The sequence below is a fragment of the Scyliorhinus canicula genome, chromosome 4 (assembly GCF_902713615.1).
Source record: "Scyliorhinus canicula chromosome 4, sScyCan1.1, whole genome shotgun sequence".
Classification (NCBI taxonomy): Eukaryota; Metazoa; Chordata; class Chondrichthyes; order Carcharhiniformes; family Scyliorhinidae; genus Scyliorhinus; species Scyliorhinus canicula.
Window position 1 is genome coordinate 36,619,004 of NC_052149.1, and position 14,844 is coordinate 36,633,847.

Below are 14,844 nucleotides of genomic sequence, written 5' to 3' on the forward strand. Positions count from 1 at the left end.
TTGGATTGCTGCCTGGAAAGAAAGAATGTGCAAGGTTACAAGAATAAGGCAGGGGAGTGGGGTTAGGTGGAATGATCTGTCAGAGAGCCAGTGTGGACACAATGGACCAAATGGTCTCCTTCTCCACTGTAAAGATTCTGGTATTCTAAGATCTTTTTAAGACAAAAAGGGGTTAATATTTATTGAGTTAAAAACCCTCCCAGGTAAAAGAAATCTCAAAATATTGAAAAAGGTAGATTCCCACTTCTCAAATTCCCGTAATCCATACTTGCACACACAGGGATGCGGTGGCGTAGTGGTATTGTCACTGGACCAGTAATCCAGAGACCCAGGATAATGATCTAGGGACCCGGGTTCAAATCCCACCACAGAGGGTGATGGAATTTAAACTCAATAAAATATCTGGAATTAAAAGACTAATTGTCAATTGTTCTAAAAAAAAAACATCTGGTTCACTAATGTCCTTTAGGGAAGGAAATCTGCCATCCTTACCTGGTCTGGTTTACATGTGGCTCCAGACCCACAACAATGTGGCTGACTCTTAAATGTCCTCTGAAATGGCCCAGCAAGCCACTCAGTTGTATTCAACCGCTACGAAAACACAAGAAAGGAATGAAACCGGACAGACCACCCAGAGAGCTGTCTCACAGACTGGTTAAGCAGCAGCCTGATCATCCCGTACAGACAATGTCCCTGACACCACTATCACCATCCGTGGGTATAACCTGTCTCACCGGCAGGACAGACCCAGTAGAGGTGGCAGCAGCACAGTGGTATACAGTCGGGAGGTGTCGACCTGGTGAAGCTACAATACAGGACTACTGGTGTTCCTGACAGCATAAGTAGCAAGTAATAGACAGAGCTCAGCGATTCCACAACACATCAGATCTAAGCTCTATAGTCCTGCCACATCCAGCTGTGAATGGTGGTGGACAATTAACCAACTCACTGGAGAAGGAGACTCCATAAATATCCCCATCCTCAATGATGGAGGAGTCCAGCATATAAGTGTAAAAGACGAGGCATTTGCAACAATCTTCAGCCAGAAATGCTGAGTGGATGATCCATCTTGGTTTCCTCCGGAGGTCCCCAGCATCACACATGTCAGCCTTCAGCCAATGCGAATCACTCCACATGATATCAAGACACGACTGAAGGCACTGGATACTACAAAGGCTATGGGCCCTGACATATCCCAGCAATAGTACAGAGGACTTTTGCTCCAGAACCTGCCACACCCCTAACTCAGGCTGACTTAGGAATATGCTAGGGCAATATCCTGGAACTCCCTCCCTAACAGCACAGTGGGTGTACCTTCACCCCAGGTACTGCAGCGGTTCAAGAAGGCAACTCACCACCACCTTCTGAAGAGCAACTAGAGTTGGGCAATAAATGCTGGCCTAACCAGTGATGCCCACATCCCGTAAATGAATAAAAAATACACTTACAAGAACACAACTTAATTAAATTTAAGTTCAATGCTAAAGGATAAAACCTTGAGAGTTCACTGTATATGAGTTCTTGGTTGGTCACTATGGTTCTGGCAGAAATTTCTCCAAGTTACTTTAAATTCCAGGAGCTGCAACTGCCGGAGACAATTTTCTTTTTCTCTGTCTTTTCCAGGAGTTGATGAATTTTGTGCCTGCAGTTCCTTTCGATGCAAAATTCACTATTTTTGTACTTTTTTGTGCTGTAAAAGATGAAGAGCAGGATTCTCCCTCAGCCGACACCGGAATTGGGAAACACAATTGAGCGGAGAATTCGGCGTCAACTGTAAATCGTGGCCGGCACCGGGTGCCCGACGGCAACTCTGGAAAAAGGGGCCATGGTTGTTGAGGTAGAAAGAGGACATAGGTCATGTTACCAGAGGCACAACCACGAGCTTCCGGTCCAGCAACTGTCAGGCTGGCTGGGGTGAGGGAAGGGGTGACTTCGAGGCCAGAGGGCGGTAGCGGGGAGGGGAACCAGGGGATGGGCCATGGGGTCAGGGTGACCCCCTCCAGAACTGGGGTGTCCAAGCATGGACCAGCAGGGTAGTCACCATGCTGCACGACCCACCGACCGTCCACCCTGGCCCATGGTTGCGCAGAGCGACATCGGCCATATGGGTGGCCCCCATCCCCGCCAACCACCACTGCCCTCCCACAGCTGGGCGCTACCCACCAGTGGGGCATCACATGGCCAAGGGAAAATTGCACAGCAGCGCCGCAAGAGGGCACCCGATTGAGGCCACAGAGCGATATCGCTGGCATGTGTAGGGCCAGCCACTGGTACCTCTGCCAGCAAGGATAGATGCCGGGGCCAGAGGTTCCCGCGGTACCAGGCACGGACGAGGCCAGGGGTGCAGTGTGGAGGGCAGAGGGCCAGGGGGAACGGCCGGAGGTGGGTGTGTGCGGGGATGGACATGTGGGGACACAGGTCCGGCAATGCCCTCTAGTCTTCTCTCTTTCTCTCTCTGCGGATATGCGCCACTCCTCCTCGGGGAGGGTGGAGGGAGAGAGACAAAAAGCACACAGTGTTAGGCAGTCAGAGCTCATGCAGCTCAGGGGCATAGCACAGTGGGTGGGCAGCTGGCAACCTTTGTGGCAAGGGCACCCGGTCATGACGGGCAGTACTGGTGCTGGTATGTGATGTAGGGTGGGATGTGCACACGCTGTCAGCGGGTGGGGGGGAAAGGTTTCTTGTGTGTGGGACGGAGGTTTGTGCCAGGAGAATGGCGTTGGTTACTCACCCTGGCTGCCCTGAGGAGGTCATTCAGCTTCTTATGAGAATGCTGTCCGGTTCTGGTGGTGGGGCCCACGGTGCTCACGGCCTCTGCCATCTGCGCCCAGGCCCGATGTACGGTGGCGGAAGGTGGCAGCCTCCTTCCCACTGCGGGGAACTGGATGGCCCGCCTCTCCTCAACCGTGTCCAACAGGGACTTGAGCTCTGCGTCCGTGAACCAGGGCGGCACTCTTCATGCTGCCATCTTGTTGGCTAATCATTGTGTGTGGGGAGTGGAGTGCTGATATGTGGCAGGGGCTGTTTAGCTCACTGGGCTAAATCGCTGGCTTTGAAAGCAGACCAAGGCAGGCCAGCAGCACGGTTCGATTCCTGTAACAGCCTCCCCGAACAGGCGCCGGAATGTGGCGACTAGGGGCTTTTCACAGTAACTTCATTGAAGCCTACTCGTGACAATAAGCGATTTTCATTTCATTTCATTTTTCACTCGATGAATCGATGAACGTGCACTGATATGTGACCAACATCTGCGCATCATTGATGTCTGTACGTGGTACCCAGGCTGTGTGCATGACACCTTCATCCTGGCACACTTGACGATTCCTGACATGTTAAAAGCCCCCCTCCCCCCGGCTGAGCGGCTGGTTCCTGGGTGACAGGGGTTATCAGCGGCAGTCATGGCTGCTGATGCCTATCCGGAAGCCACAGACCGATGCGGAGAGCCGCTACAACAAAGTCCATACAGAGACAAGGAGTGTGAAAGAGCGGTGCTTCGGCCTTCTGAAGATGAGGTTTAGGTGCCTGGATCGCTACGGAGGCCCCTCCAGTATGATGCTGAGAGGGACACCCGCATCGTGGCTGCCTGCTGCATCCTCCATAACATCGCACAGCAGAGGGGCGATGCGCAGGAAGAGGAGGAGAATCGCCAGGCTTCGTACGACGAGGAGGACGAGAATGGGCAGAACATGGAGCCTAGGCAGGCACGGGAGGCCGTATCACGTGTGCGGCAGGGCCAGCACACACGGGACGCTCTGATCGCCTCCAGGTTCACCGACTTGGAAGGGGGTAGAGGGGGGCACCTAGGCAGGGATAAGGGCACCGCATCCTAACCCAACATCCCCTCACTTCCAACCCCAGTCAACCCCCACATACAACCCCCTCCATGAAACACACCTGCCGCACTACAGGGCAGGGGCCCTGGGTTGGCAGTAACAGCAGGTCTGGTCCATGGGATGGAGGATGATGACAACCCACTCTACAATGAGCTCTGATGCTCCGCATCGTATGGTGAGTCTGACTCCTGCCCACGGTCGCACTTTTCACCGTCCATCTGGGTGATTCCTGCAGGCAAGCTGGCCATTCCACCGCATGGTCCCATCAGATCACTGGGGTGGCGGTGGTAGAGACAGTCGGAGGGGTGGGGGGGGGGGGGGGGGGATTGGGGGGGTGGAGGAGGGGGGAGTGCTGGCCACCCACACGGTCCACCCCCACCCCTGCACCCCGGCCAGACCAGACCTGCCAGCCCCTCGCAACCATCGGATAGAGCACAGAGGCAGGTTGTAACAGGTGTTTATTGTGAATAAATATAAACAGGGTTGTGCCCTAGCCCCTACATCTAAACTGTGCCCTGCGACCGTGCCAACTTAACTGGTGTCTAACTTTCTGGCCTTACGGGTCCTAACACTAGCCCTAGGTGGTTCCCCAGATGGTACAGCAGGAGTGGAGGCAGCCTGCTGTGGTTCCCTCCCTGCAACATGGGTCCCCGTTGGCGCGAGTTTTCTGAGGCAACCGGGCCTGGATGGGCCCAGATGCTGTTCAGGTGTCCCAGGTGGCGTGGTGCCACCCTGTTCTGCCCACTGCCCACCAGATGCGCAAGGGATAGGAGGGGGGGGGGTGGAGTCCGAGGTGCTGCGGTGTTCCGTTACCTCCCCTGCGGAAGCCAACGGCACGGGCCCCATCACCTCCTCCTCCCTCGGGCTGCCTGATGGCCCCCGGGCTACTCCATGGGACAGGGGTGCCAGTGGAGCTAATTCCTGAGGCTCCCCCATCACCTGGCACTGCCAGTCCTGGAGGCCCGCTCTGGTCTCGACTAGGGTCTGCATGCTCGCGGCCAAGGAGCACAAGGAGTGGACCATCACCCTCTGGGACTAGGCCACCTCCCTCTGGTCTGCTGCATGTTGGCCAGCGCCTGGGCAATGTCGCCGACTTTCCCAGCCATGGTCTGCTGTGACTGGGCCACGTTCAGGAGCGCCGCTGCGATTTCCAGGTGGCTCTGGGACATGGTTGCCTGTGAGGCAGCTGCAGTGATATTCAGATATCAATATACATGATCAATGCATGTAAATGTAGTGCAGTCATTTCAACACTAGATGTCTAACAGTTAGATACTATAAGAACCGGATTCCTGCTTTTTTTAGTTAGTTAGAGAGTGTGATCCAGAACAGTGAACAAGCAAGACATAGAATAGCTAGAGTGAGAGAAGTTGGAACTAGTTTGTTATAACAGTGTACAGTTATATAGTTATCTGTATTGTACTTTAATTCTTTATTGTTAGTTTAGTATTGAGTAAAAGAACTCAGTTTATTATTTTATTCCTCATTAAATAGTTAATCTTTCAACAAGAAGACTATTGGTCATTTTATCATTCTGGAGGATTCAAGAGTAATATATATATTTTAGAGAAGACATTATTTAAAATATAACAGTGGCAACCCTGTACTGGGCCTCGGCCAGCTCCTGCACAGAATGCCCGAGGCCTTGGACAAGCTGATCCATCGCTAAAATCATTGCCCCCAATGCCTCCACCGCGGATGCCACCCGTGTGCAGTGTTGGCTGGAGTGGCACGCATGGCCGGCACCACCTCCTGCTCCTGCATGCGGTTCAACTCCTCCAGCTGCACCTGCAGGTACTGGATACTCGCCGTCAGCCCCTCATGTAGTCCCTGGCTCTGCGACTGCATCTCCACAATCGATGGGACTGTCCTTTCCAGAAGCCCGAGGCCCGTCTGAACGGCAGCTAGTTCCTCGGGTCGGCCCGCCCTCCAACCGTCCGCCCCATCGGGAGTTCCTACCTCCACCTGCTGTACCAGAGCAGCTGTGTGTTGAGCATCAGATAGTGTCCCAGGAGCCTCTTCACAAAAGTGCCCAACCGAGGTGAGTGTCTCTGGGATGGTGGAGGGTGTTGGAGACAGCTGTGACAGGAACTCTGTCATCCTCAGACCCCAGTTCTGGGGTGTCCTGAGTCTCGGGCGGAGGGCTGGTGTCAGAGCTGCTCTCCTCATAACTGCTCGGCTCACAGGGGGTCTCCGACTGTGGCACTGGGGATGGGGGACACCAGGTGGGCCCTGCTCTATCTCGAGCAGGTCCTGCAAGACACAAAACAAGACGCATGATTAGACCGCGGGCTGGGGATGAAGGGAATGGCCGTGGGGAGGGGTGGGTGGGTGGTAGTGTGGGCGTGGTGTAGAGTGAGGCGGGGATGGGGGTGAGGGTGGTGTTGGCGTGACAAGGGTGTGGGGGTGAGAATGGTGTGCGGGTGAGGGTGGTGTGGGGGTGGAGTTGGGGGGGTTTACACACTTGTCACGAGGAACTGCAACTCAGCAGGGTCTCACTTCCACGCTAACGGTCGAGTCCACCTCGGCGACCTCCCTTTCCTCTGGGCCACCAACCATGTCCAGGGCCCTTTGCTCTGGCATGGTGAGGGGCCTCAGGTCCGGCAGTCCCCCTCCTGTCTTCTCCCACTCCCGGCAGTTGTGAGCGGCCTTCTCTTGGGGAGGGGTGGGAATGCATAAAACAACAGTGTTAGACAATCTGATGCATGCAGCCCAGAGGGTGGGTAGGTGATGGCCTCAGTGGCCAGGTCACCAGACTATGGCAGCTGGTATGGGTACCTGCATGTGGTGCAAGGTGGGGGTTCGGCCATTCTCCGTGGGCCGGGGCAGGGGGGATAGCATTGAGGGTGTGAGAGGCCGGGTTATTGCCAGGGGCACACTGCTACGTACTCATCTGGCTGCCCTGAGGAGGTTGTGCAGTTTTTTCCGGCACTTCTGGTTCATGCGAACCAAGCAGGCACGACAAAATCTGCCAGCCTCCTCTCGGGCCGGGGTACAGGGTCATTCGCCTATCCTCCACCGCGTCCAAGAGAGTCTCCAGCTCCGCATCTGTTAACCTCAGAGCTGCTCTCCACGCTGCCACCTTGTGGCTGGGATGGTGTATGTGGAGGATGAATTGTTTATCTGCGGCGGCAGCTCGTCAGCCTTTGGGTGTCAATCGTGAAACTGGCGACTCCGCCACCGTTTCCCATTACAATTGAATGTATTCCACATGGCTCTGGTGCTAGCCCCTTAGCAATAGCGGAATCGGTCCAGATGTGGTGCCAGTTTTTCTGTCGTGAAAGTCCACATGTTCTGCTTTGGCGTCAACACTTAGTCTCAGAAACTGAGAATCCCGCCCCAAATCTCCCTCATCCTTTGTCAAATATACAGTACCATGAGTTTTTGCAAGTTAACCGCATCATTCCTTCCAGCAACGTGTTCTGGGTCAGAAGACTTACACTGATATGCGAAAATTACAGTGCTCTATTTAGCTCAAGAGGAATGCCAGCTGCATTTTCAATTCTCTTTCCAATCCACTTTCCTGAGAAGTTTTCAACATATTTTAGAATATTAATTTTGTTGTACTTAACCTCAGAGTACAGCGAATAAATGGATTACCCTCTCCCAGGTCTAAAGAAAAACTGTCCACAACCCAGGACTATTGATTCTTCGAAGGTCATTGACCTGAATTGATGACTTTGCCTTCTTCGCTCCACAGATGTCGACTGGTCTGTTGAGTGTTTCCAGCATTTTCTCTTTTTAGTTTGGATTTGCCGAGGAGAGGAATTCCAGAGTTTATGGATTGGCAGTTGATGGCACAGCTATCAACAGTGCGGAACAGGATGAGGATGTTCCATAAGTGGTCAGAATTGGAAAAATACAGTTTCCAATGTGGAACCTTTTGTAACAGAGATAGATAGAGATAGAGAGAGAGACACCTCCCAAGATTGCAATGCATAACATTCAAAAATATTATTTAAAGGAGCTGCAAACAGAAACTCCAATCAGTGATACAAAGATGTTCACAAATATGCAGGTTAGGTGGATTGGCCATGCTGAATTGCCCCTTATTGTCCAGGTATGTGCAGGTTAGGTTACAGGGTTACGGGGATAGGGAGGGGTATGTGGGGGAGTAGACCTAGGTAGTGTAATCTTTCTGGGGGTCGGTGCTGACTCAAAGAGCCGAATGGCCTCCTTCTGCATTGTAGGGATTCTATGATTTGATGACTTTATGACTACCGAAATTATGTTTCTAGATATGCCCTTTAAACTTTTTTAAAAATTGGGCCAGTTGTGCAATTTTACTTGTACATAACCTGTTCATCAGAGAACATTACCATCTCAGAGTTCTCTTGTGATGTGCTTTATGAAGAATCAGCTTGAACTATGAAATAGCTCACCAAAATCTCACCTAAAATATGCAAAAACACATCTTTTCACTCTTCTTCATAATTCATAACTCACCTTATTTCAGTCATTGCCTTGAAACCATCTGCGATTCTGGGACTCTTAATGAAAAAAAGAAATATCAATAAAGGGCACTGCTGTGTCATGAATATCACCACCATTACAGCAAAGGTGCTGATGTGGTCACTGCCATTCTCACTCAGTCACATCTTACAATAAAAATTAAATCAAAATATTGCTACTTCATAATCTACTTCAGTATCTACTGCACTTTAAGGGGGAAAATTAAGGGAATGCCTTTCACAACCAATTGTGAAGGACCAGAAATTAAGGCAGGACTGTAGAAAAGTCGAGTCCAGGCTGTACACTGGGGGGCTCTCTTGAGGTCTTGTAACCTTTGAGGCCCTTAGAAAGTCAGAAGAGTAGAAGAGAGCAGGTTGGAGCAGAAACTCCAGTGCCCACAGATCAGGACAAGATCAGTAGGCAGTGTGAAAGCAGCTGCACTGGCCTGCTGACTGATATTTGTTCTGAGGACTTAATGAGGCTGCCTCAACTTCCAAATTCTAAGGATCCTTCATGGAAGCATTAATAGCTGTACAAACGTAACCACTGCCACCCTCTCGATGCAGCGCAAGATCAAATTAGTTTGTTAACCTCTTATGACCAAGGTCATTGAAGATGAAGTCAGCCAAATACATTTGTAGTCCTATATGATTACTTTCTATAATAAAGCTAACACGTAAGATGAAAATTGGCTAGCCAATAGTATAAAAGAAAATAGTAAGTGAAAATAGAAAGTAAAATAGTAAGTATATAAAGCGTAAATTACAGCTAAAGAAAGGGCACTATAGGATTTTGTTATCTAGTGGTTGTGGTGCTTACCAGCTAACCCAAGGGCTATGAGTTCAAATCTAATTGCTGCAATATTGAATTCAATAAACATGCAAATTGAGGAAATGGCTGGATTGCCATAAAGACTCATCTGGTCCATTAATGTCATCCAGGAAGAAAAACCACCAGCCCTTCTTCTGCCTTAATTGTGATTTCAGTTTCACAATATGTAGCGTCCCTTAATGCTCTCGGTGCATCTAAAGGTGGTCAAGTAAATGATACTATTGCCAAAACCTGAAGAACAAATCTAGAAAAAAAAGATGAAGAGGAAAATCTAGTAATAAAGGTATGACCAAGGTATTAAATAAATATTTGTGCCAATTAATGGTGCAAATGATGATGCAGACATACTGGGTGAGAGCTGTTAGTGTTGACCATCGAAAAGGGATTGGTTCCGTAAAACATAGAAATTAAAGTTGATAAGTAGTTTGTCCCTAATGTTGACTGAAGTCAGAGGAGACTGCTGCCTGGCTGCAGCTCTGACTGATTTTATCGAGTTATGGTGGTGTGCTGTGTGGTGATATCATGGTTGTGTTGTAATTCACCAACTAACCACTAGGAATCCCATTAGTATATAAGTGAAAGTTAGAGTCAGGTGACCTCAGAATGACTAGGGAGCTGAGAGAGAGCTTGTGGTTTGTGCACATTTATACTGTTATTCATCGGTACCACACATCCATACATGGAATAGAAGGTGGAGAATGCAGTGGTACTGTAGGAAATGCAAAACATTAAAGCAAAACAAAAGCAGTTCTATGATAGTGTCTATAACTTTACCACCATTGAGTAGTGATGACATTGTGAGGCTAGAAGATTCAGGCAATTGGTCGTGAAAGGCCATTGTACATGAAAAAGTCGCACCTCGTTCCTCCAATGAACAGACAGAGGAAGGGTTGGTTTTAAGAAGAGATCATTATGCGCTCTTGAAAACCAGAGAAGATTTTCACAACAACATGATGGATCACGAATCTACATCAGAATCAACGTCAGCTGCAGTGTGAGATAGTTCAGCATTTCCTGAGCATGAGAACATCATGGAGGACATTGAATCTACAAGTTCTGAGCAGCAAGGTCAAACTTTGAGAAGGTCAACCAGAGTCAGAAGAATACCTGATCGGCTCAATTTGTAGACTATTTGTACATACTATGCTTGCTGTTCATATATACATATACATAGATTCGTTAAACCAGTTTTTAAAATTTTAAAGAAAAAATTAATACTGTTAGGCTCAGGCTAATGATATCACATGTAAATATACTGGTGATAATATATTAATTTATTCCTTTAAAGGAAAGGGGATGTTGTGATATCATGGTCGTGTCATAATTACCAACTGACCACTAGGAGTTTCATTAGTATATAAGTGAACGTTATATAAGAGTCAGGTGACCTAAGACTGACTAGGGAGCTGAGAGACAGCTAGTGGTTTGTGTATGTTCATACTGTTATTCATCTGTTGTTTTGTACATTTGACCCACAGTTAATATTAATAAATTGTTTATAGCTTTAGCTACAAGTGTTCTTGTAATGTAAATCAGGCCGTTCGACAAGAACATTACAAGTTGGATGCTGCACAATGTTGACATCATGAGGGATTAACCGTTAGCACCATGTGAGCAGCTAGAAGGTAAGGAAGGAAAAGAGGTTGGCACAGGAGTAACACAAAGAGGAGGAAAGAGCACGAGTTGGCATCGACACCCATGCCCATAACTGACAGAGCTCTTTGAGAGCAGCTCATACAGAACATTTTGCATTAGCAAAGTTTCCATTCCAAAATAGCAACAGTCTACAATTCATCACTGTCCTCACTACCACCATTTGATAGCTATTGTTCAGTCCAATACCTATGGGTCTTTCACTCACTACACTGCACTTATTATCAACACTAAATGTAGAAAATATAACCTAACAACTCAAGTTAATTTGTGCAGGATTTGTGGAGTTCCACGGCAGCAAAACTGGCAGCGCACCTGGACTGATTCAGCGATGGGCTAGCACTGGTGCCACTTGGAACACAATCAATTCCAATGAGAAATGTGCCGGATTCACCGGTTTTGTGATTGACATTCAGGAGAGTGACAAGCTGCAGCCGCATATACACACTTCACTCCCTGTACACACCATCCCAGCAAACAAGATGGCAGCGAGGAGAGCAGCACAATGCTTCACTGATGCCTAACACAAAACCCTCCTCGATGCGGCGGAGGAGAGGCAGGCCACCCTGTACCCCAGGCCGGGAAGGAAGCTGCCAGCTGGGCCCGCTAATGATGTGCAAACGGTGTTTATTGTGCGTGCATTCTGGAACGTATTGCCGCCGCTGTCGAGGCGACATAGAATTGCAACTTGGCGTGAAATTTGGCGCCCGCCACGATTTTGGCGTTGGAATGTATTCTGCACCCAATCACGTTTCCCGATTATGCTGTCGGCTGATGGAGAATCCCGCCCCAAGAATCAGATCGAGGCCAACATGAGGTGATCTTGTCAGCTTGGATCTTGAATGTCTCTCTTGTGGAAACCATGAATTGGCTTCAATTTGAATTTGAATTAGTTTTTGGAGCAAGCAATGCGACGGGTTAAGAGCTTGCCCTGTCCACGCTGCGCAAAAAAAACGTTTCTCTCTCCAGATTCTGCCATATCTGCTGAATACTTCCAGCAATTTTTCAGTGTTTAATTTATAATTAAGAACCACACTTATATATTCCCTTAGTGCATGACTTGTATCCATTTACATATTCTAGTGCTCCACTAAGTAGCCTGCTATTCCCAGTGTTTATAGTTAGCTGAGGATACTTCAGATGGCCATGGTCACAACCTTTCGCAACTCTGGACCTTGAGGGGTGGATAGAAGCTATAGCATGGGACAGGGTATCCTGACCCCGCTCGCAGTGTGGTATTAACAAGAGCATTGGTAAAGTTGTTGATTAGGGGGAAGACATTCTGCCATCCTGAAAGTGGACAACCTGTGCCTCTTCCACGTACCTTGGAATGGCAACTTAGCAGACCTACAGCTCAATGCAAGAACCAACTGCGAAGTGTTATGTTGCTCCAGGAAACCCTGTCAACACTGGCCCCCAAAGGCAAGATGGCAGTGTTCTGAGCATTCCTTTCCCATTGATTGGTCTCTCCACTACATTACCTTAAAGTTTTCATGTGTAAGATACATAAATAGCTCATTCACTTAAATAAAATAGGTTAGAATTGAAACAAATGCATTTCCCTCATAACATTCAGTCCTAATGATGGCCACAAACACCCTGATTCAGTGACTGCCAACAGATATATTTCTATTGTCTTGTCTTATTTATTTTCCCCTCACCCAAATCCATTCATGACTGAACTTTTATACTTACAAAAGGCTTCAGAATAAAATACAATAACTTTTTGAATACTATCGGCATAGTCCTAATGGACATCTGAAACTTCAAACTGGGATCAATGATGTCTTCTTTACTACAAAGATCAAAAAACGTTTAAGTGGAATTAGTAACTTTCATTGTGTAGACATATTTGTAAAATTAAGGAAATCACTGCTTAAAGGCTAAGTAATTCATGATATTTATAATATTAATGAGAAATTCCTTGAATTTTTAAAGAAGCTGACAACTTTAAACTACCGTAAGTATGTGTCCATGTGTAGAGATTACTGCTTTATGATGAGTGAATAAATTATGCTGTGTTTATCAAATGATATTTCTACATTAATATTCATGTTTTTGGGGTCAAACTACAAAATTTGGTCTCTTTTCCTGTTATAACTGTAAATTAAAGATATTGGGGTGAATTCTCTGCCGGTGGCATTCTCCGTTCCGCCTTTGGAGCAACGCCGCCTATGGGTTTTCCGGTTACATGGGGTGGCGACAATAGGAAATCCCAGTGGTCAGCATCTGGAACAGAGAATTCCACAGCCAGTGATGGGGCGCCACCGAGAAACATGCGGCTGGGGAGCAAATAAGACTTATTCGTTGACGACCTGGACACACTCTGCACGTCCACACTGCATTTATTAACATCTTGCATTCAGAATCCACAGAATGCCCACAGTGTAGGAAAGATGTTCATCCAGCCCATCAAGTCTGCACCGACCCTCCATCAGAGCACCCTACTTTGACCCACACTCCCCGTGTCTGCATAAGCTTCCTCCGGATATCCGCTCACTGCAGGATTGTTTATAACATTGTTGAATTTTAGAATATTATAAATAATAAGAGATCTTCATTGTCACACAAAAGTTGAAACATGCAGAGGATGGTTTTAACAGACCTGTGATATCACATTAGTTAAATCTGTAATGGAATTTTGCTGCCTTGAAGAATTGCAAGAAATACTAAGAAGTCTTGTGACTCCTTCCTAGCTACTGCTTCCAGAGGGAAGTAACAACCACCAGAAAATTCTCTCTTGATCCGTACAAAAACATAATACTATAGCTCAGGCCATGCAACATCATTATCCATTGGTTAGTCCCGTGCTCATGTAGATCCTAGATAGGTCTGCTAACCACACAACATTGTTTGCGACGGGCGTGTTACAACTCTTTCAGAAATGTTTGTAGCAGGCACTTCAAATCCATCTTTTACAATTCAAAATACAATTAATAAAGATGAGGAAAAAATGTGGACATTGGCTACCCTTGCCTCATTCTTTTCAGGCCATGTTCAGTTCATGTGTCCTATATGCCCTTAACCGCAACAAAATAAATTACCATACCTTTAAAGTAATTATATTTCCAAGGCACTTCAGAGGAGCTTTATAAAACAAGGTATGACACCGAAATTCATATGGTGATATTAGGTCAGATGATCAAACGTTTGATCAGAGAAGTGGGTTTTAGGAAGTATCTCAAAGAGAAGAGCGAGATCGAGAGGCCGAGAGATGTAGGGAGGAAATTCAAGAGCTTAGGCCCAGACAACTGGAAGGCACAGCCACCAATGGTGGACCAAACATAACAGGGAATTCACAAGAGGCCAGAATTATTGGTGCAGATATTTCACATGGACCTTGGGGCCAAAGTACACTTCCAACATATTTTCATGTATTCCCATCATTGAGATAAAGTCTGGTGCCTTCGTCGAGCTGTTAAGGCACTGATCCACTTGCATTCTTTTTTCTTCCCCTCCCTGTATTGGTGAAACCTTACCAGAAGTTCAGTGTGATCAATTCCAGGGCATGGAAGAATTGAACACTAATTTCATACAAACCTTTGTGCAAAGCTTGGAATCCATTCTATTAAGAATGGAAATGATGGCCAACTCTGTACACTAGTGGACCCAACTGTGATGCAGCATCTGATGTCTTGTCTCAAATTTCATTGGAACCCAAATAGCAGTCAACCTACATCTATCTGGAAATAGATCTCAGACTGCTGCCATGTAAGGTCAACTTACGCTTTAAAATTTCATTTAAGAGATGTAGGCGGCATTGGCTAGGCCAGCATTTGCTATGATCATGGCTGATCATCCAAGCCTGATTCAGTCTCCCCCCCCCTCCCCACCCCCCACCCCCCTCACCCCCCATATCCTTTGATTCCCCAAGTGCTACTCCTAACTCCTTCTTGAAAACATTCAGTGTTTTGGCCTCAACTGTTTCTATGGTATCAAATTTCACAGGCCGACCACTCACTGGGTGAAGAGATTTCTCCTCACCTCAGTCCTAAATGTGGAAATGCTGGCGTTGGACTAGGGCGAGCACAGTAAGAAGTTTTACAACACCAGGTTAAAGTCCAACAGATTTGTT

General features: G+C 47.7%; 1 protein-coding gene across 5 annotated transcripts in view; it reads right to left on the minus strand.

The window, feature by feature from the left end:
* Nucleotides 1–14,844, minus strand: part of LOC119964481 (vitamin D3 hydroxylase-associated protein-like) — a 152,245-nt gene that overhangs the window by 23,059 nt on the left and 114,342 nt on the right. For 4 of the 5 annotated variants that reach the window (XM_038794033.1, XM_038794030.1, XM_038794032.1 and 1 more), the window contains 2 exons: nucleotides 12,465–12,564; nucleotides 8,280–8,323 (listed from right to left, as the gene is read on the minus strand). The exons of the other annotated variant lie outside the window; for it this stretch is intronic. In XM_038794033.1, the coding sequence (XP_038649961.1) occupies nucleotides 8,280–8,323; nucleotides 12,465–12,564 (144 nt within the window). The remainder of the gene's footprint in view (nucleotides 1–8,279; nucleotides 8,324–12,464; nucleotides 12,565–14,844) is intronic. 5 annotated transcript variants of the gene reach the window in all.